A 23,685-nucleotide genomic window follows, 5' to 3' on the forward strand; every position below is an offset into this window, starting at 1 on the left:
TTTTTTTCAGGATTTTTGATTGATAGAAAATTCAAAAGAACAGAAATTTATTTGAAAGTTATAAATCTTTTGTAACATTGTAAATGTCTTTACTGTCAATTTCGATCAATTTAATGCATCCGTGCTGAATAACAAAACTGACACCAAAGTTTTGAAGTGCAGTGTATACAGTACATCAAAAAAATTGATTTGGAAAATAAGAGAAAAGGGAACAAAAGGGAAATTGAGACCTAGCAGGCTCTTTTGACTTTGGCCACACTTACGCATCCACCTAGCAATGGCCTAGTAACTGCATAGAAACACACAAAAAACACCCAGAACATTTTTCCAACCACATATCAGTGCGATTTGCACAATAACCACTCAGAGTTTCTTTAATAAACGTAAAAGCCTTTTGACAGACCAATACAAGAGACATTAAGTTGGACTCATGAATTAGACTAAATAGAGAGAGTGAGATAGTAGTGAAAGGAGAGAAGAGAGGCCATCTGTTCCAGTTTGTGCAGATCGGCGTGGAGTGGAACACAGCAGGATCATGTCCTCAAAACACACAGAGAATGTTAGAGAGGCAAAAAGAGTCCAAACGTGAAAACAAACCTTATCTGACCTGTAGTGTTGAAGTCCACAGAATCTGTCCATTCTGACAAGTGCTTACCATCAAATACAAAAAAATAGCACGTCTCGTTCTTTCTTCTTTCTGCCCTCCATTACTTCTCTCCTTGTCCCTCTCTCCTTTATGATCTTTTATTAAAAACAATTTGAAGTACTTCGAGACTCAAACAAACTAAAGTGTCCCTCACAAAAGGGCCATTCGCCCTATTTCGGTTCATTTCAAAGTGTTTTTAATGCAGTGATTAATGGAATATTATTCATTAGTGGCCTTGAGAGAAAATCAAAAATGCCTTCCTTTTTTTTGCGGTTTTATTTGAAAGTGGATGTCACGCTGAGTCAGTCATTTATGAAATCTCATAAACATTAGTATATATGATATATGAAATTTATGTTTTTACAAATGAACTTCCTACCTAAATGTTATCAAAATGATGCTTCCTTCCACGATAGAGTTGAAAGAAATTTTGATTATAAATTGCATTTTCAATAAAAACTCATCATTCTAATTAACTATGTGCTTGTTTACCCAAGAAGTTGCAGTGGTCACCAAAGCTTAATTTGAAAGGAGTCATGCATAGAGCCCATTAGGGTACCATGTGGTTAGCTTAGCAACATGATAACAATATAATCTGTTGGAATCAATTGTAATTTTAATCACTTGAATTGATTGCTATTTGTGTCGCTGCCTACGTAGAGTGGCTATAATCAGTAACTTCTGAGGTTTTAGTTCAGGTAGAAAGCTGTCTTAAAAGGCCTATATAGGGCTCAGCTAAAATGATTTATTTCTTTTGGCTCAATCAGGCCAGTAGTTCAGATTTTTAGTTGCCCTAGATGGCAACATTTTTCTTTCCTTAGCTTTTCAACATTCTGGCAACACTATTTCTATTCACTCATAAAAAGAAAGGTTCCAAAAGGAGGTTTTCACAGTGTTGCCATAGAAGAACCATTTTTGGTTCCCCACAGAACCTTTCAGTGAATATTTTTTTCTTAGTGTGAAGAACATTAAAAAAAAAAAGTCTCCACTTTGAAGAATATTTTGTGGAATGAAAAGGTTCCATGGATGTTAAAAGTTCTTCATGGAACCATAGATGCCAAAATCATTGCTTTTAAGAATGTTGTTGGAACTCCAGAAAGTTTAGCCAGCAAGGTTTTGGAAACAAGAGCTTAAAAAAAGCATAGAAGTTAATCAAATAGGCTTTTCTGATCAGGGGTCTTGATATTGTAATGTTGGAATGGATTGTGTTCTAATCAGTCATTTTCTCACTTTTTTCCTCTAGCTGGAACAGAAGCAGGTGACGCCACCATTCGAACCTCAGATCACAGACGACTACGGTTTAGACAACTTTGACACGCAGTTCACCAACGAACCCGTGCAGCTAACACCAGACGACGAGTAAGTATTGAAAAATGTTATGCTTGGCCAAAAGGCGTTTCATTACCACAGATGATCAGTAAAGATCTCTGACAGAAGAATCACTCCACCTGTTTTCCAACAACCTGTTCAGTTGCTAAAAACGCTTATACGACTGGACTCGTGGTGTTTGGTAAAATGTGTCCAGATTTGAATTATGAAAAGACAAACTGGCATCTTCTTGCACACCGTAACATCTTCCAAATGTTTAAATGAAAATTCGTCACTTCTGCGGAATCCATCTCGAGAGGGTTTATGTAATAATTTAACAACTTCAAAGTTACATGACTGCACCAGCAGAAGATTTAGGCGTTTAATAACGGGGGTTTCCACTCAGCTTGATTCTGCTGGTCAGGATGGTGAGGTTTATGTCTAAGATTCCCCTTCAGAAGTGAGAGCGAGATGAAGTGAAATGGTTTACCCATCTGGAGGCTATCGTCAAGAGGTGGTGATGTCATATGGAAACATCCCCTCTGGAGTTTCTGATTGCTTTACAGTATGAGGTGCACCGAAAAGGCCCACATTGAAAGGGAGGACAAAGAACAGCTCTTAAATGGCGAAAACCTGATGCCGAGAGGCATTAAAAACCAGAGATTCGTGTGGAAACTGGCTTTAATCAGTGTGAAGTGGGGGCTTTTATGCATTCAAGTCTTTTCTTTACTCGCTCATTCATAAACTCGGTCCTTTTGAATACCGCAGTGATTAACAATAAGTGCTAAAATAAGAGAAGGCTAGTCGACTCAATGCAAAAAATGTGCATTTATTTGATGGTGGAGGATTGTAGGTTGACTCATGGCATATCTGAATACATTTGGGTCAGTTGTTGAGGTCTCGCCCCATTTCTCTAAAGAGATTCTTCAGACATTCCAGTCATTCTGCGTGGAGAACAATCATGCCAGGCTTTGAGACGTATTGTTCTGTAGAGGTGCATTTCTCTGGAGAGGGACTCCAGTCTTCACAATGACTTTTATATCCTGGCTGAATTTGTTATTCTGATTTGATCCATAGAGACAGGCAGTCCTTAAGCTTCTAAAAAGGATTCCTGTTTTCAATTTACATTAAATGGAGCTCCAAAAATGCAGCTTAGAAAGAGGACGGCATCTTTGATTAACAATGTGATTTGGTACCATGACTGAAATGCATTCCGTTATCGACAAAATCTGTGAGCTGTGCATTTAAAACATACAATTTTTACCAGGGTTAGAAGCATTAGCTTCTTTCAGTTCAATTGGATTTTGTCTGTCTGTCATTCTATATTGTTTATTCCATCCATCATCTATCCATCCATCCATCCATCCATCTATCATCTGTCTGTGTCTATTGTTCTATGATTCTATCTATCTGTCGATCTGTCTATCGCTGTCTGTCTATCGTTCTATGATGCTATCTCTTTCTATGATTTTGTCTTTCTATCTGTCCATCTATCTATCTATCTATCTATCTATCTATCTATCTATCTATCTATCTATCTATCTGTCTGTCTGTCTGTCTGTCTGTCTGTCTGTCTGTCTGTCTGTCTGTCTGTCTATCATTCTATGATGCTATCTCTTTCAATGATTCTATCTATTCATCCATCCATCCTTGTTCTATCATTCTATCTACTGTTCCATTCATTCATTCATCCATCTGAATTTCAATACATTTTAATTCTACTTCCTTAAATTCAAGTTTGATGCAATTCTGCATCCTGTTTACTACCTCGATTCAAATTTAATCGAATTCAGGAAATCAGGCATTCTTAGTTCAATTCCGAATGAGTGCAACCCAAATGCTTACGAATGAGGTCATCCAGAGTCTTTAGGTGATTTTATATTTTCACTCTCCACGAGAAGCTCAAGATGCACTTCACTGAACTATGTACACTAACTGTTGAGTACACAATCATTGCAGTCTACAAGCCGATTGAAGTCAATTTGTCGGTAAACCTGTCACTCATAATTAGCAGAACGCAAGTGGGCTGCAGTCAGACGAACTGACAGACAGTAATCTATAGAGCCACAGCGGGTTCTTAGTTCAATACGAGATTTTCCAAGCAGGCTTCAAAGGAACGCAGCAGCCAGACACTTCAAAAGCAGAGCAAGCTCTGGAAAAGCCTGACGTCCCACACGGTGCAGGAGAGGAGGAGGGGGAGGAAGTGATGGAAGCCTTTTTTGTTTGACGAATCTGGCAGACGAAAAAAGAGGGTGGGGGGTGAAATCCTTCCTTGTAAGAGATTTAGTCTTTTGGATTAAAGGAAAGTGCGTCGAGTGGGATGTGTCTCAGAGCACAGCGGAAAAGGATGAACTGGAATCCATTGCGACTAGAGACACGATTCCTTTTTACATGCTCACACAAACGGCTTATAAAGGAACTTGGATTCCCAATGTATTATTATCTAGCTTTGTTGACTACACAAAATTTACACAAAGTATGCTACCGGTCAAAAGTTTAAGGTCACTAAGATCATTCAAAAACATTCAAAATGTCACAAAATATTTCTTTTTCAAATAATACTTTAAATTTCTGTAAGAGTCTTGAAAAAATGTTCTGCAAAAATTTGAAAGAGCACAAATGTTTTAAACACCAAATCAGCATATCAGAATGATTTCTGAAGAATCATGTGACACTGAAGACTGGAGTAATGGCTGCTTAAAATGTAGCTTTGCCATCACATGAATAAGTTACATTTTAAAATATATTCAAATTATAAGGTTAATTTAAATTGTAGTACTATTTCTGAATATTACCGTATTTTTGATAAATCCTCCCTACCCCAAACTTTTCCTAATGTGCATTTTTAATGGCCCCTAATAAGTGTATTATCTATTTATACCTTTCATTTAAAGTCATTCCCTTTCATAACAAATGTTCGTATTACTAATCTTATGTTTTTAAACAGGTTGTGTGAAAGGAAATGCTGGTAGTGTTAGATGTGTTAGAAGTGTTATCAGTGGACTTTGAAAAGTTTTGAAAATGTAAAAATAGTACGAAAGCGTGCTTGCTTTCTGTCTTTCAAATAAGTTCCACCTTGTAATTCTTTCCTGAAGAAACATTTGTGCTGTAAAGAGGCTTGTTTATTTTGGTCAGCGCCCAGAATGTCCATCTTTCAGTGTTTCTTCCTCTGCGGCATCACACATTTCCCCCCTGCACTCCCTTTGAAACCTGAGCCTGTTATTACGGCATAGAGGTGTCATTCGTGTTATTTTAGGTTTCACTCTTGCTGGAGGCATTTCGACCCCACACACACCCACATACAGTCAAGTGGCCCTCTGGGGACTTTATTCAAACAGACACAGCACAAACACAATTCGGCACTGATCCCAGATCTGGTGAAATATCAGTTCTTATGGAGCTTGTTATAGAGGAGAATTGTCCTCCACGGACTGTGTTTGACAGAACGTGATAAACGAGATTTGAATCGGTTCAGCATTACTCCATAGAAGAGGTGGAGCATTATAGCAGTGCGGTATCCTCAACAGGCTGATAAAATAGATCAATGGATTCCTGAGGTTCTGAATTTCTGAAGAGGTCTGATTTCAGCAAGAATTTTACCATCTCTTTAGACATGTATAGGATCACTGCCAGTGCAGAAAATAGCCAAGAGGAGAAAGACGCCGCTGAATTTCTCAATTGTACTCCAGTGAAATTCTGTCTGCCCACTGGTGTAGTTAGAGCCCCCTTTGTGGTAAACCAGCCCCTCGACGCAGATGAAGAAAGGTTGTTGTTGTTTCTGGTGGGCAGTTTACAGATGTGCTCATAAATTTATATATCCCCTGCAAAATCTGTAAAATGTGTGGCTATTTTGGCTATTTTTATTTATTTTTTTGATGCAATTTAAAAAAATAACAGAATAGAAAAATAATTACTCAGTACTTCCCTGAAGAAGTAGCATACCAGACATGTATACACTATTTTGAATGTTTAGGGATAGTAAGATTTGTTTAATGTTTTTGTTCACCAAGGCTACATTTATTTGTTCAACTATTTTCTATAATACATTTTAGAAGTGCTGTCAAATCGATTAATCGTGATTAATCACTTTTTTTTATTTTATTTTTTTACATAATATATGTGTGTACTTTATATATTTATATGTATATATAAATACACACATGTACATTTTTAAGAAATATTATATAATTAATAAATATATACAATCGTGATGTTTTATAAACAAATTTCGGGAGGAGCACACTCAGATAATTAACACGGCCAGCTAATCAATCAATCAGCGCACAAGCAATCTACTATAAATAACCAAGTACGTCCTACCTCCATTATCTCGACTTTCAGCATCCCTCCACCACCCTGACTCCACGCCTTTAGCCCGTTCTACCCCCGCATGGGGAGAAGCTCTCGAGGGAACACTTTGAGGCCGGGCTAAACACCGAGCTTGGACCCCTCTCCCCGGACAGGGGGAGAGCCCCGGGCTGGGGGGTCTTGCTGAGCCGGAGCCATCTCCCTGGACAGCACGCCAAATACACATAACCTTTACTCAGTTTGATTATATGTAAGTGTGAACTCGTGAAATACTTCTTAAATATATACATGTCTGTGTATTTATATATATTTGTACATATGTATTTATACGTATAGTATAAATATAAATTACATATATTTCTTAAATATATGCCTGTATGTGTGTGTATTTATACAAATATACACAAGACACACACACATTATCTAAACACAAACTTTTATTTTGGATGCGATTAATCGATTTGACAGCACTACAGTTTAGCCGTTACTCCAGTCTTCAGTGTCACATCATCGTCCTTCAGAAATCATTCTATATGCTGATTTGGTGCTCAAGAAATATTTCTTATTATTGTCAATGTTGAAAACAGTTGTGCTGCCGAATATTTTTGTGGAAACCGATATTTTTTTTTTCAGGATTCTTTGATGAATAGAAAATTAAAAAGAACAGTTTGTTTTGAATAGAAATATGTTGTCACATTATAGTTCAAGTTCAGTTTTATTTCTAGAGCACATTTAAGCACGAAACAAGGCCGACCAAAGTGCTGCACAACAAACAATAATATATGAGGAGAAAATTAGTAAACTATTTAAAACCATTCAGGGACAAATACAACAACAAAAGCAGATTAAAACCATTCAAAAGCACACATTACTACATGTTAAAAGCCAGAGAGAAAAGATGTGTTTTAAGATATGACTTGAACTGTGGAAGCCATTCTAATGTGAAATGGTAAGTTGTTCCAGAGGGTGGGACCAGCCACTTCAAACCAGATCCCCTGGTTTTTAAATGAGCTCTAGGAGTCTGGAGGAGAAGTTTGCCCTCTGATCTTAGTCCCCTCGCCGGAGAGTAGGGGTGGAGTAAATCAGACAAATAAGACGGAGCTTGATTGTTAAGTGATTTATAGACAAGTAGCAAGATTTCAAACTCAATTCGATAATGAACTGGCAGCCAATGCAATGATCGCAAGAGGGGAGTGGCATGATCAAACTTTTTACACCCCTTCAAGAATCTAGCTGATGAATTTTGAACTACTTGTAACCGCGAGATTTGAGACTTTGATATACCAAAGTAGAGGAAGTTGCAATAATCCAGCAGTCAAGCCAAGTCAAGTCACCTTTATTTATATAGTGCTTTTAACCATGTAAATTGTGTCAAAGCAACTGCACAATATCAAAAAATTAAAATAGTGTGTCAATAATGTAAAATGAAAAGATTAAAAAAAAGATTTTCAGTTAAAGGCATTTCATTATTGAATTCAGTGATGTCATCATCCAGCTCAGTTCAGTTTAAATAGTGTCTTTGCAATCGGGTCGACGATATCGCTGGAAATGAAGTGTCCCCAACTAAGCAAGCCAGAGGCGACAGCGGCAAGGAACCAAAACTCCATCGGTGACAGAATGGAGAAAAAAACCTTGAGAGAAACCAGGCTCAGTCGGGGGGCCAGTTCTCCTCTGGCCAAAACGAACCAGAAGTTCAATTCCAACTGCAGCAAAGTCAGATTGTAAGGACTCAACTGGTTCCAGTGGTCTTTCCCGATGGCTGTCTAAGTGGCGGGGTCCTCACTGGGGATCTGTCTCTGGTGCTCATCTCGGTGTCTTGATCTCCGCTGACGTTCTTTGGGTGCTGATTCACCATCTGATCTGGTGACTGCAGTGACCATCTGGGCTGGATAAAGACCGGATCGGGTGGCTACGGTGACTGGGGATATGTCCCTGGGGCTCATCCAGGTGTCCGGCCTCCGCCGACGATCAGGGCCACATACATCATCTCCCGGCACCGATCCACCATCTGATCCAGACACGGACTGAGAAACAGAATAGAAACAGACAAATATTAGCGTAGATGCCATTCTTCTTATGATGTAACGAGTGCATCATGTGTTATGGGGAGTGTTCGCGGTTCCGGTTGATCTAATTAATGCAGCCTAACAATCCTTTAACTGATTTGAATAATAGAAGTGTATTAGTTTGTTATGTGAAAGCCAGGTTAAAGAAATGTGTCTTTAATCTAGATTTAAACTGACAGAGTGTGTCTGCCTCCTGAACAGTATTAGGTAGATTGTTCCAGAGTTTGGGTGCTAAATAGGAAAAGCATCTGCCGCCCGCAGTCAGTTGATTTTGATATTCTAGGTATTATCAAATGGCCAGAGTTTTGAGAACGCAGCAGACGTGGAGGACTATAATTTGATAAGAGCTCGCTCAAGTACTGAGGAGCTAAGCCATTCAAGGCTTTATAAGTAATTAACAAGATTTTAAAATCTATACGATGTTTGATGGGGAGCCAATGCAGTGTTGACAGAACCGGGCTAATATGGTCGTACTTCCTGGTTCTAGTAAGGACTCTAGCTGCTGCATTTTGGACCAGCTGTAATTTGTTGATCAAGCGTGCAGAACAACCACCCAATAAAGCATTACAAAGTCTAACCTTGAGGTCATAAACGCATTAATTAGTATTTCTGCATTTGACATTGAGAGCATAGGTCGCAATTTAGATATGTTTTTGAGATGGAAAAACGCAGTTTTACAGATGCTAGAAACATGGCTTTCAAATGAAAGTTTGCTATCAAACAGCACACCTAGGTTCCTAACTGATGAAGAAGAATTGACGTAATATAGGCATGGATAGCAACTTCTAGAGAGCTTTTTGAGAGAGATGACTTAATTTTAGAAAGGGAACGAAGATGGAAAAAGCTAGAACCTACTACAGCACTAATTTGTTTTGTCAAATTTAAAAAGGAATTATCAAACACCACACCCAGATTCCGAACATGGGGAGAGATAAAGGAATTTAAGTTCCCGAGGTTGAGTTGAATACTTGCCCTATGTTTGGAGGGACTGAAAACAATAACTTTGGTTTTATCTGAGTTCAAGAACAGAAAGTTTTTAGAAAGCCATGATTTGACATCAGCAAGACAAAGCAGTAAGAGTATCAATGGTAAAATTAGTTTTCTTAGTCAAAGGCAAGTAAATTTGTAGATCATCGGCGTAACAGTGAAAAGAGATGCTGTGTTTTCTGAAAATAGAGCCCAGAGGAAGAATATAAAGAGAGAAGAATGTGGGAGATAAGATAGAACCCTGAGGAACTCCAGGTTAGGTTGCCTGGGGTTGAGAGAAAACTTTCAGTTTTTACCACAAATCACCTATTTGTTGAGAATGATTTAAACCAGTTTAAAACCACCCCTCCCAGTCCCACATGAGACGCCAAACGAGAAATGAGAATCTCGTGATCAACAGTATCAAAGGCCAACATCACTAAAATAGCAGAAGCACCAGAGTCAGTATTTATTAAGATATCATTCAAGACTCTTACAAGGGCAGTTTCAGTGCTGTGGAGTGATTTGTAAACAGATTGAAATTTTTTAAAGATGTTATTATCATTTAAAAAAGACTGAAGTTGTAGGAGCATAATTTTTTCCCATTACTATTGAGATAAATGGTAAGGTGGATATAGGCCGGTAGTTTTCTAAAACAGAGGCATCAAGAGAGGGCTTCTTGAGAACCGGGGTAACCATGGCCATTTTCAGGTCTTCCGGAATGGACCCGGATTTCAAACAGTTTATAAATTAAAAATATCTTTACGGTCACTATAATTTCTCTCTCGAAAAAGTACTGACCCTCACTTTTAAATATAAGCATGTGTTCCCCAAGAAAATATATATTGTGCATTTTTTATTTAATTTTGTGGAAAAATGTCTTAAATTTCCCAGTCAACCAAGTAGCGAATGAAAATAAATATAAAAAATATCAGCTGTATTTAATCAGACTGGAAATAAAAGGTCAAATTGAGCATACTCTTCTTGACAATGTTTGCAACTGTTAGCTGTTCTCGCATTATTGCCTCAGGTTAAATCTCTATATTCCTAATTTGAATAAACATGTCGGTTAAATGAATAAATGTATATGTGGTGCCAGCAACTTTTTTTTTTCTCACTTTTCCCCTCGTTTTTGCTTTAAGCCACAGTGCGGGACATGCAGAGTTGAGTTCTAGCTCTTTTATTAATAATGTTGGTTTCTCTCCTCAGGGATGTGATCAAGAGAATAGACCAGTCTGAGTTTGAGGGATTCGAGTACATTAATCCTTTGCTGCTTTCCAATGAAGAAACCATATGAGGGAAGAACAATACGGCTGATGTTTCTCTGCCTGCGGCTCCACAAGACTACTACAGCTGAGTTTAGCTCAGACTCAGACATGTCACAGAGAAGAACTTTCCTTAAAACTGTGTTAAAGACAAAAAGCAACACTTAAGACTTCAAGTTTCGGACCCTGCTTGAGTTATTTTGGGGTTACACTGGAAGAAGAACCGACTGGAGGATCTTCAGAAAACAAACTCAGAACTATTCCCCAAATTTCAGCTGTTGATTGTCTTCCTGCTTCCCAGCATCCTCTTTAATTTTCACGCCCATGTTTGTGTGTGTGCGTGCACTGTTGCCTGGGACTGAAGTTAATTCCTTCGATGTGTGCCTGCGTCCATCAGAGACTACATTTCCCATCAACCCTAGCTAAATATGACAGTTCTAACTTAATGTGCACTTTTATTTTATTTTATTTTTTTGGATTCTCTTTAATCTTGTATGAGGGGCGTCCTCAAGCAAAACAAGAATGTATAATGTTTAAAGGTAAAAAAAAATGTTGTATTATAGTGTAGGTAGCCAATCGAAAAATTTATGATGCCTTCTATGATGCAAAGTGGCACATTTTAATTCATGACCATGATGGTTTCATCCACAGTGGGTAGCTTAGCTTCAAACCGCAAGCTTTTAACCACCCATGTTGATTTTACAGAGTAAATGGGAGATAAAATGTGTTTTTTGAAGAAGTGCCTCAAAGATCCAAAATTCACCATGCTCCAAACTGCTCTAAACTCCACGTTAGATTGGAGTTGGTTGCACCATCCAATGAGAAAGTGGGCTGCAGGTGTTATTATTATTATTATTTTTTACATAACACAAACACTCTGATACATATGTTGAAACAAAACATTAAAGTTAGACACTGAATGATCACAAAGCCCAAATACATCAGACCAGCAGCAATATAACCAACCTAGGTTTATTGGAAAAACGTTCCTCTATCCAAGTTTTTGTGCAAAATTACTGTTATTGGGCATATTACTAATTAATAAGGACTTTATTTGCACAGTTGCTTGCACATTACTATGTTATGACCTCAAAACACTTGTATGGTGCATGATTTGTAATACATTTTAAAATTTGCCCCACATAACCTGCTCCATATGTATGGTTTTTCCCACATCGTAAACCTGCTCGGTAGCTCACCCGGTACAGCATTGCACAAGTAATAATAAAAGAGCTTAAAGACTTGTAGAAGCTAGCTAAAATCACTCACATTTGCTTCAATTAGGTTTAGGGTCAGTACGTTATTTTCAAATGTGAGCATTCATTCATATGAGCATTAACCTCATCGGAAATTTCATTTCCAAACCACCATATTACAAAAAAGCAACCAAAATAAAACGCTGCCAGATTTACATTTATCTATCTCAGATCAAACTGAATGCGCTTTTAGCATTTCACATTAAAAGTGTCATGAAAAAACAACATGATATCATTTTGCATAAATGTCGCCATAGGCACGTTTTTTTCCAATGATCCTGGGTTTAATATTACAGTAGAATTCAATACAACCGCACTCTATATTACTAAAATGGCTGCGCCCCTCGATAAGAGGGTTTTGTGTTGTTGTACTCATGTGATCTGTCAATAACATGCTGTTGAGACGTTGTGGAAAGCGTGAGAACACAAACAAAGGGTTTGTACATCATGTCGCTGGTGTTGTGTGGTGGTAAAATTGTGCAACAGTGATGTGACTGAATCTCAGATGACCTAAACGCATGGTGGAACTGTCTTTGCAGTCGCAGTCAGATGCTTAAATTTAACCCATTGCAACACTTAATATCAAACACAGTTAATGCAGAATGCTAATCTTAAATCATTCAGTGACAGGTTGTATTCGGAACGGCGTTTTAGCCTATTACTGTACTTGTAGAATATACTGTATTCTGTCTACTATTTTTATTAATAGTAGGTGAAATGATTGTCAATATTCCACGATAAACACTTTTCTGACATTAGTAAGCTACACTGTCATGTTACCTTGTGATGTTGCATATAAGCAACTAATAATGACTATTTTGTATTTTAAAATCAATTTTGTGTAAAAATGCTGTGTGTTTACACTTAGACAAAATAGTGAGCCAAAAAAAGAGATGGAAATGGAAGATCAAGTTGTGTGTATTGCATTATGGGATATGTTATTCTGCGCTGTGTGTGTCTTGACAAATGTAGTAGGTCATCTGGGTATCCCATGCATACTGTGCACAGTATACATACTGCAGAGATCGTGAGAGTAGCACGTACACTCCTACACGCAACTAAATCATCATGTCTATTTAAATTCCAGGCCACACAAAACAAGCTCTTAAAAATTAACTTCAAAACCCGTAATTTCCCTTTAAAGAGAAAAACAGCCAATCACAGGCTAGCTTGACTGATTAATCCCTCACAGTGATAAGATATTGTGTTATTAAGCAACTAGATAGGTTTTCTATCTTCCATTGCATTTAATCTCCCAAGTTTTTTTTTTTTTTTTGAATTCCCCTCTTTTCCTGAAGAGTGAAGACGACACTCTTAGATGTGAACGCTTTGATGAAATCAGACCTGTATGAAGAATTGCTGCCTTGTTAACAGCATTAATTAGCTGCTTTTGTGTCAGACAGTAGTGAGATTAGCAGACGGGCTAAGAACAAAGAGCGGCCCGGGAGATAACAAGCGTGACGAACGTAACGATAACGAGGCTGAGAGCAAAGCCAGATTTCCCCACCGTTTTCAGCTCTCTAATGAAAAGCTGGTACAAAAACAGGCACAACATTTTGATGAACTCCACTATTTATGAATGATTGTTTGTGACAGGAACTTCAGGTGAATGCAAACTGCCAACAAGTGGCATTCCAGTATAGTTTGACAGGGTTTTTACGGTAAAGTTGGTCCTATACAAAATTTGCTTCATTTTCATTCCTGTACACCAATGATTATTTTGACAAACTGTATGAGAAACAGGTACTATGGTATATTAGAAGAGGACCAAGTAATATATCATCTTCATCCGACCAACAACTTAATTTTCCACCAGCTTGAGCTAATGTACAGAACCCACATGAAATGGTGTCAGATTTACAATTGCCCTTTGTTGGGTTTTTATTCATATTTATGTTTGAACTGGAATGAGTTTGGCATAATTGTAAATATCTGTAATTTAACCCTTAAAATTTTCACAGAAACAGAAATAAATCTGTTTCTGCATCATTATAAGAGATATCTCAATCCAGTGTCCCCAGCCGCTGGTCTCAAACGTAAGAGCTCAAGACTGCAATAAAATAAAAGTTCCTGTCCCTGAAAACATTTTAAGCAAGAAATTTCCATTATTTATCAACTTGCCAAATACAAAAGCTGTCGCAAGCTGTTTTCTGCTTTTATTTCTCTTTTCGGTTCTTTCCTTATGTTGAGTCCAAAGCAAATGACGCTCTTATCAATGTGCTACAGGGGAAAACTTTTATATTTGAAGTGTTTGTTTTATAAATTATTGTAAATGAACGCTCTAGTAGAGTTTCTGTGGGTTGAGGGTGGGAGAGAGAGATGTTAACATGTCTTTGGTTAAGTCTTAAGCATCTTAGATAATAACTGTAAATCAGTAAATGTTCATTGTACTGACTTCACATTTCCTGTCTCATGATTTCTGGGAGTGGAGAAAAAAAAGAAAAGAAAAACACGGGTCTGTGAGAGAGCACTGTCTTTATTGCACAATGCATATTTATCAATCATACTTTATAAGAAGTATTTAAAGGAATAGTTAACCCAAAAGTGAAAAGTTGCTGAAAACTCACCTTCAGGCCATCCAAGTTTGTTTCTTCATCTCAACAGATTTGGAGAAATTTAGCATTACATCACTTGCTCACTATTTTCTTCAGTGAATGGGTGCTGTCAGAATGAGTGTTTAAACAGCTGATAAAAACGTCACAAAAATCCACAAGTAATGTGGGTAATCCACAAGTTGTGTGTTTGTAATAAACAAATCCATATTTAAGGCGTTTTTAATTTCAAACCAGGCTGAAATAGAGTCCTCTATCCATATTATTGCTTTCTCCAGAGAAAAAGTAAGCTCCTCTGAATCAGGAGAGAAATATGCACAGCGAAAACTGTCCAGAACAGTTCTAAATAAGTATGTCAGTGGGGTTTTGATGTGAGAGGACAACAGGGGATGGACTTTTTCACTGGAGGAAGTGTTGTTGTGGATTTTGGACCAGAAGCGACAGTTTAAAGTTAAAATACTGTAATGACTGATTTGTCCATTACAAACATGCAGTTTTTCACTTTACAACACATTAATTAATGGACTTGAATTGTGTGGATTATTGTTTATTTATCAGAAGTTTGGACTCTCATTCTGACGGCACCCATTCACTACAGAAGATCCATTGATGAGCAATAGATGTATGGCTAAATTTCTCCAAATCTGTTCTGATGAAGAAACAAACTGATCTACAACTTGGATGGACTGAGGGCGAGTAAAAAAAAGTCTTTCTTCTTGAGTAAACTATTCCTTTCCAGGTCTTCAAAACGTTAAAGTAATACTTTGCAAGCACATGCAACAAAGGAAAGATACACAAGTATCTGAAAGAATATAACAAAATTTCCTTGTCATCACCAAATAATGTCTTCATGCATCTCTGATAAACATTGTGCAAGATGACCATCACACTGCATTTGGGTGAACCTGGAAAAAAACAAACATGTTTTTAACAATAGTGAGCAACACAAACACACACAATCCAATACACCATAACTTAAGAGAAATCAGTGTTCGTTCCAGTAATATGTGGTTTGTAAACCCAAATGCAAGGGTGCTACAGCAAGACCGTTTCTCTCTTGCACAATGAGCAGTTTTGGAAACAAAATAAGATTTTTGAGTCATGATAAGTTATTGATCCCTCACTGTTTCTCAAAAAAACTATTTGGGAATAATGATTGTTGATGTAAGTTTTGGACTGTGGAGAAGCTGTTTACAATTCAATTTATGCTTCTCATTTCAGATTTTCTCTTGGTATCCAACAATTCTTAACATGCATTTACTAAAACCTCACTGTTAGAATTCATGCACTTTTTCTACGATTGAAGATTTGATGAATAGTTGGTGGCTTTTTTGTAGCATTTTATAGTAGCAGATACAGAAAAGTGAATAACTCCATTTATAGTAATTTACTTATGTGTGCACAAAAATAAACCACTGAGGAATAGTTTGTTGTAGTAAGCCTTCGGCTAACAAGCACACATAAACTGTGAGGTCACCAGGTCTCAAATTTGACGTTCCAATGATCATTCCTCCTCCCCAAACACCACTCATTTCTAGGCGCATTCATTTGTTTGTGTTCCCTTTCCCTTCAAGACTCCTTCCTTTCCTCTCTAATCCCTTTTCCAACCCAGACGGCTTGATGCTTCCCAGCAGCAAACCTCAAAACCATTCTGCAAGTCTACGCGTGCCAACCCACCCCTGATTCCCTCCATCAAGATTTCCATCTCTTCACCAGTCTTGCCCTCGGCTTGTATCGACGCCCTCGGAAACTCGCTCTCTATATCTGCCTGTTTCTCTATGTCTTTCCCTAGACAAGAGTGCTCATTGTGTCTCTCTCACGGGGCTGCCTGTGTTCTGCTGTGCTCTGCAGTCTGGCCAATGTACACATGGCGGGCAGAGAGCGGGCAGCTCACGCCAGCCCTGCGATCGCAACAAAGTGCTGCCTTGTTCGGCGAGGTTCGCCGCTGCCCACCATGCCAAAGGAGCACTGCTCTCAGACCTCGCAAGAATCTGGTGACTTTTTGACCCATTTTGATGAATAACTGTCCTTCTTAGAGTTTCTCTTCTTCCTCTCTTTAAGTACACTCACAGTCGCCGTGTTTCAACATAGTGTTTCCTCTTTCTGAGAAGTGCTCCAAAGTTCACGGGCAGAAAGGTTCATAAACAGCCTTTTTGGAGAGTTGGCATTGGGTAAAATGACACCTATAAAAGACTGTAGCACTAATATATGAATTTACAGGATATATAACAGTTCCATTGAGTTTTTTAATTCAACATCAAGATTTTAGCTTAAAAAGTATATGAATCTGCAAGGAAAATTTGATAACACTTTACAATTAAGTTCAATTTTTTTTCATGGGTCAATTATTAACTATCATGAACTGACAAAAAATATCTATTTTTTTACAACAATTATTAAAGTAGGTTCAAGTTAATAATATACTAATACATGTTTAACATTTCAAGTTGTATAAATTAACAGTAACACGTCACAATAAGGCTTCAGTTGTGAACATTAGTTAACTAACAATGAACAAATAATAATTCTACAGCATTTATTAGTCTTAATGTTAATTTCAACACTTAAGGTCACTGCACACTGAGTCCGAAAATTTTGCATGTTAAAAAATAAATACAACCTCACGTTGTGTCAATAATGTTTGCACACTGCCTCCGAAACGTTCATCCGTCAAAAAAAATTCAGATCGTGTTCGATTTTCTGCGTTTTCGCATCCGTAGCATGCATTTTGATAAGAAAGGATGGGAAAAACGGAAAAATGCATGCGAAAATTTCGGACTCAGTGTGCAATGACCTTTACTAATAAAATTTTAAATGAAAGGGTATTTTTTTTAACATGCTTAATGCACTTTGAACTAACATGAACAAACAATGATCTATTGCATTTCTAGTTACTAACATTGACAAATTATTAAATGTTGAAAAGAATTAGCTCACTGCAAGTTCATGTTAGCTAATACATTAACCAATGTTAACAAAAAAGTTAACCTTACTGTGTTACAAAATTATCATTGGTTTATGTATTATTACAAATAAATGTGAATTAACAATGAACATTAAACACTTTTAACTTAAATCTGTAAATGTATAAAATGAAAGTCCCCAGCAACAGGCTGACATGGATGCAATGTCAAAAAACACTTTCATTGTCTTATAATATGCATCTATTTTTACCTTATTTGCTCAACGAGTCCCAGTCCATTCGCTAAACAATTCATTTTTCCAAACCCCCCCTTTCCGTGACGCTAATCTGCGGTGATTGGTCTGATTGTGCGATTTCATTTCCATTTCATCATGCCTGTAATGCCTGATAAAGCAGCATTTGTGAGCTCAGTGCTGCTTTGTGTACAGCTGTTACTGGGGAAACAGCTATTTTTAACACTCCAAAAGCGCCACTTAGTGGCAAAGAAGGAATTTGCATTTTCATTCAGACCAACGCGAAAATCACATTTTCCCCAGGTCTGTGCGTGCACCAAGTGGGCGGGCAATATGCTAATGTTTCATGTTGACGTCAACATGAAACGGCTTGGGATTCGTTTTAATGACTCGTTTCAATGATTCAGTGTCGTCTTTCTTTTGAGAGACAATAACTTTATACACGGTGCACTTTCAGATTTAAATCTTTGCAGGATGTTTTCATTCACTTAGAGCTGTGTTACACACTGCATGAAAGGTCATTTTCCAAAATCCATAATAGGGGCACTTTAAAACTACAAATATTCCATGTAGTCTCTCAATTAATTAGAACAACAAAAATAAAAACACATGTAATTATATAAGAAAAATGCATTTTAAATCATGTTACATTGGAAGACGTCAACTTTGCCCTATTTAGATCAACTTTCCAGAAGTAATTCTATTTAAACAACCCAAATAACAAAACTCATAATTCTCAAAATGCAGACTGATAAATGCCATAAAGTAGCAGGGTATTTCCATCTGAAACAAACACTGTACTACCTCATTATTGTTTAAGTTCCAGAATTCAGTGTCATGTGTTGTGTAATACTTTGCATACTTCATACTGTAATACAACAACAATAACAGTTGCTAAACGTTGCTATGTTCATCAATCAAAATAAAGAATCAAGTGTTCATAAAGCATCAAATAAATATAAATCCCATCTAAACTGGATCCTCTGCTCTACATCTGCAGCGATGACATCACATCCAGGAGTGAGTTACATAAGCGTGGCTGCGATATCCATCTTGCAGTGCTCCACCAGCACCCAAGGCGCAAACACTCAAATCCATTTCATTTAGGGAAAATAAAATGTCTTTATCCAGCAAATGACTAATTTTACTTTGGCTGTTTGAAAGAGGTGATAGAATGCATGATTCTATCCACCAACACTTCATCTTACAGCCTAGTGAAGCGGTTTTACCAAGGGGTTCATGAGAGTGAGCGAATGTATGTTCTGGCTTTACCTAAAGAGCCAGCTAAACATCTCTAGTGCCAAAGCTGATCTCAGTCTTCTACTCTCTGCTGTTCCAGAACATGCATCTACTCTACAGTGAGAGCAGATCACATCTCCTGCATCCTCATTTGAGTTGCTGTTCTGAAAAACACCTGAATTCTGAGACTTTTTAATGAGCTTCTGAGAAATCAGAACTTGAATGAAGAAGAAAAAATAACTTTTGTAATTTTTGTAAAAGTGTCATTTTATTCACAACGATTTCTAATTGGACTATTTGCTAAAACTTCTCTGGTCATTCAGCTCCCAAAAGCAATGCAAAATTGAAGAATGTTGGGATATTGTAGATTTTATGCATAGGATATTTTGTGGCAGTCACCCAATGTGACATTTTGGGTTGTTGAAACACATGCTATTGATATTGTCATCATCTTTGGTTCTGTATTGTGAAATCAATCAACTTTGTGGATTTGACCTATTTATATGAAATATTTACTCACCCTGCAGGAAATGGAATCAGACACATTGGGCAGCACTCCAGTCCTGATCCAGATGCTGCTCCAGATTCTTCTGTTCCTGATGTTGTCCCCAGTCCTGATCCAGTTGCTGTTCCTGATCCTTCCGCTACTAATTTTGTTCCCAGTCCTGATCCAGATGCTGCTCCAGATTCTTCTGTCCCATATTTTGTTCCCTGCCCTAATCCAGATCCACTTTCTCTTGAATTTGTTCCCAGCCCTGACTCAAATCCTCCTAGCCCTGATTTTGCTCTCTGCCCTGATCCAGATCCACTTGCTCCGTGTTTTGTTCCCATGCTTGAAACGGTTTCAGATATTGTTCTTAGCCGTGATCCAGATCCTCCTACCCCCTTCCCTGGTCCAGATTCTGCATCCAATCCCACTCCAAATTTTGATCTCAGCACCAATCCAGATCCTCTTACTCCCGATTTTGCTCGCTGACCTGCTCCAGATTTTGCTTTCTGCCCTGATCCAGATCCACCTGCTCCTTGTTTTGTTCCCATGCACGATACCGATCCTTCTGCTTCAGACATTGTTCTTAACCATGATCCTCCTGCACCTGTTTTTGCCCCCTTCCCTGCAACAGATTCCACATCCAATCCTGCTCCAGATCCTCTTGTGACTTCTTGCATTTCAGAGACTTTCCCCACTTGGTCAAATTTGTCACCCTGTTTATCTGACAATTCACGATTCTCAACGCAATTGACTTTGTCTTCTAGGTGGCGCTGCTGAGCAGTTTGTATGTCACATACTGACACACTCTCCTGATCAGGTGAAGATGCATGAATCTCTTGATTAGTGATGGCTAATGGACTACATTCTCCCATGTTCTCTACAGCTGGAGGTTGTAAAGGGTTCTTGACCTCATTCACTGTTGGTGGGTTATTGAGGAAAGATGGAGCGGGCAAATCCAGAGGGGGATTAACATCTCCATCTGCACTGCACCACCTCCAATCACTTACTTTTTGTACAGGAGCTTTCTAAAGAAATAGAGGGGAAATCACACTGTATTACACAAATTATCGCACTTGTAAATTAGACCCCTCTGTTAGCAACATAATTTAAACATTTTACATGAAGTCATTTGAAGTCATGACAGCAGACACATCTAAACCCAAACTGGCATGTGACAGAGATCCAAAAAAAAACAACTGATGCCAGAAAACCATTATATTTGCATATTTTTCAACACAAAACAAAACAATGAGAGACATTAATTTGCTTTTTTAAACATTGCATAATTTAAAAATAAACGCTATGGAAATTTAAAAATAAACGCTATGGAAATGTTTATTTGCCACTTTAAAGGAAACAAATTATTACATAGAATTACTAAAGAAATAATATTAAAAAGGTCAATGACAGGAGGTGCTTATTTCCTTCAGAAAATGTTGATCCAATTTAAAACTAAGTAATTTGTAGTAAATATATGTTTTCCATAAAATAAATACAATCAACAGAATTAATTAAACAGATTTTAAACTAAAATTCTGATATTGCTTTATGACTTTAACTGTTTGGGATTTGTACCTCAAATGTTATTTGTTGTATGTTTTTAAGTAACGAGACACCAAAGTGGACCCATTTCATGGAAAATGTCATTTATTAAATAAACATGTTGCCCAGATGCTACACACCACAGTCTTGTTGCCAATTCTGGAAATAACAATTCAGTACTGTCCATCCTCTCATCTCCATGGAAAATAACATCGAGCCTACTTTTCCCATGTACAGAGGAAAATCTGAGATTCAAGGTCTCACAGTTTGAGGGTGGGTCCTGCTTTTAAAGACAGTGATATATTATTGGTAATTCGTAAGTGACATTTTGGTGAAGGGAATGAAGCATTTAAGATGTGAAAGTATAAGGTCATCTCTAGACCTTTGATATGCATCTAACATCCATTTCAGGACAAAATGCAGGATTTATTCATACTATATGAAATAAGGTCATGCAATAGTATGAGACTCAATAAATACTACAATGTATATTAAATACTATATTAAATACTGCATGTTGAAACTCCTAACTACCCCAAACAGATCTTCCATGATAACCACCGATGATAAGTTGATGTTTTACCGTGGATGAAGGTGGGGGGAGCTGTGGAATACATTCTTCCTGATCAGACTGCAGGGTTGGGCAAAAGGCTCTCAAGGTAAGAGCCCAGAGTCTCTCCACATCATTTAATTCAGAACTCTCCCACCACCTCGCCCTGCAGAATTGAACAGTAAATAATATTAAGTCCAAATATCGTTACAGAAATGCATATTATATTATATTATGAAGAGAGCTTCATTAGCTGAGTATTAACTGCCGTGACATTAGACTTCGTACCTGCCTGTAGATTTGCTGCAGCTGCTGTCCTGTTCTGCACTCAGACTGCCATTTGACTTTTTGATCGTCGTCTGCTCCTCGCATCTACTCTCCTCAATCGCAGATTTCTTCCTCTTTAGTTTAGACATCGCAGTCTTTCGGTTGTAGACACTGCATCTCCATCAAACGCACATGGCTTCGCCAAACAATGAAAACTACGCGGGAGTTTCTTTGAACTACTTCCGTGTTCGGTCATAAAAGTTTTGTTTTTTTTGCGTTAAAGCTGCGCACTGATTGCGCAGTTCGAATGAAATTTCGTTGCTGAAATGAATGACTTTGGGGTTTCTATTGTTTATTTGGTTTTAAAACAAAAGATGTACGTTGGTCTTAACTTTAATGTGCTCAAGGAAATGCTTATGTTTTATTAATTCATTTATTCAGTTCAACATCATTGTTATTAGGCAACTTCTTTATTGGTGTGATATTTTCAAAGCATCAATACACATACATGCAGACAGTGGTCTTCTTCTCTAAAACTCATACCTGAATGCAGTGTTAGTATGCAGTTGCATACAAATGTAAATGTAAAAATGCAAATAATTATTAGTATTGTGCGTTGCTTAAATAATATTATATGTAAATTAGTCATGTCAACAAAATTATAAAAATGATCTAGTGAGAAGGTTGCACATAATAAACAGTTACACTAACTTCCGTTTTTTGTTGTTAATTGTTTACTCTAGGAATCTTCTCTCTGTGAGAATAAAATAATCTATCCTGGTTAACAAAGTTATCAGATTCAAATTGATAGTAATGGGATGATATTGGGATCTTAAAGATAAAAATACACAAACAGTATAACTGGGTTGGGCTATAACTGGAAATGATTATACAGTGATGGAAGAAACCCACGGATGCATACTATCAATGTCACTGCATTATGAAGGAACATATGGAGAGAAAAAAACTAAGAGGTGGTTTCTGGTGGTCACCACCGAAATAAATGATCCATACGAGGTACCTCAGCTCTGGAGAGGCTGAGGCAAGGTTTGGAACCGTCTCTCTCCTCTGGATGAGAATTCCAGAAGGTTCTAATGCTGACACTGATGGTTCCATAGCCACACAGTGAGAGAGTACAATAGCAGATGAGTTTTGAGTAAGTCTGTTCAGGGATGGAGCCGGGGAGACGGCATCCAGGAAAGAGCGCTTATGTCATTAGGACTTGTGTGAGGCAATGTTGTGAGCCGTAGCCATGGTTGCCTGATGAATGATGAAAAATGTAAAAATAGCGGGCGCTGCCCAAGTCCTTCCAAACGCAAGCTTTCTCAATGCACTGTGGAAGAGGTCTGAGGTGGCAAAAGGAGAAAAGGAAAGAGAGAAGAGATTAAAGAATGGCTAATGTGCTGGAGAAGATGTTTAATTCAGTCTAGCTGTTTTGACAAATCCACGGTGTGTTAGAAAACTGAAATTCCCTGAATGTCACACAAGTTCCCCTGAATATCTAATTTAGGAATTTTCAGAGGTCTCTTTTTCAATATCTTTTAGTTATGATATGACAAATCTGTAAATATTTATGTGATGTTTGCAGGGCAATGTATAGGCTGTGCCTTTAAAAAAAAAACAATTTTTTTGTGATTTTATGCCATGCAAAGTAATTGTATCAATTTTAATTTGTGAGAATTATGCCCATTTGCGTCATACATGAATTTGTATTGCTGTGTGGCTATTTTCACACCATTTATCACTACTGTGAAATTATTATATTGATCTGAATAGAGCTGCAGTGGTTGCTTTTTGTAGATCAACCTGGAAGTTCCCTGACAAAAACCAAATAGAATTTTTCCTTTGGCTTTTGAATTATGCAGAAAATAAACTCTGTGACCAAGAAAGATTTGATAGACATTTTGTTCATTATGATAATCTTCAGAAACATCACCACTATTAAACTTTCAACAATACTATCAGTCTTTATTAAAAAAAAAAATCCTGAAAGTCAGAATATTTAGAATAGTTTTCAAGAGTGTGATTATAAACACGAGGCAGTGAAACCAGACTAGCGAGTAGATTAATTTGT

General features: G+C 37.6%; 2 protein-coding genes across 5 annotated transcripts in view; one reads left to right on the plus strand and one right to left on the minus strand.

Annotated features, from left to right (window-relative positions):
* LOC306849264 (protein kinase C zeta type-like) overlaps window positions 1-14,210 on the plus strand; it is a 111,502-nt gene extending 97,292 nt beyond the window's left edge. For all 3 annotated transcript variants that reach the window (XM_079384176.1, XM_079384177.1, XM_079384178.1), the window contains 2 exons: window positions 1,890-2,005; window positions 10,504-14,210. In XM_079384176.1, coding sequence (XP_079240302.1) covers window positions 1,890-2,005; window positions 10,504-10,591 — 204 coding nt within the window. In that variant the 3' untranslated portion in view covers window positions 10,592-14,210. The remainder of the gene's footprint in view (window positions 1-1,889; window positions 2,006-10,503) is intronic.
* A 64-nt stretch (window positions 14,211-14,274) lies between these two features.
* On the minus strand, window positions 14,275-21,890 carry LOC306849265 (uncharacterized protein). 2 transcript variants are annotated; one of them, XR_013782303.1, is made up of 5 exons: window positions 21,633-21,890; window positions 21,378-21,510; window positions 19,283-20,277; window positions 14,997-15,272; window positions 14,275-14,476 (listed from the first exon to the last, which is right to left on the minus strand). XR_013782303.1 is itself a non-coding variant. In XM_079384179.1 (4 exons), exons 1-4 carry the CDS (start codon window positions 21,758-21,760, stop codon window positions 15,200-15,202), a joined length of 1,329 nt encoding a protein of 442 aa, XP_079240305.1. In that variant the 5' UTR covers window positions 21,761-21,881; the 3' UTR covers window positions 14,275-15,199. The 2 variants fall into 2 exon arrangements, 1 of the variants encoding a protein (XP_079240305.1); XM_079384179.1 differs by having other exon boundaries at window positions 14,275-15,272; window positions 21,633-21,881.
* Window positions 21,891-23,685: the final 1,795 nt, after the last annotated feature.

The sequence above is a fragment of the Barbus barbus genome (genome assembly GCF_936440315.1).
Source record: "Barbus barbus genome assembly, chromosome: 29".
Classification (NCBI taxonomy): Eukaryota; Metazoa; Chordata; class Actinopteri; order Cypriniformes; family Cyprinidae; genus Barbus; species Barbus barbus.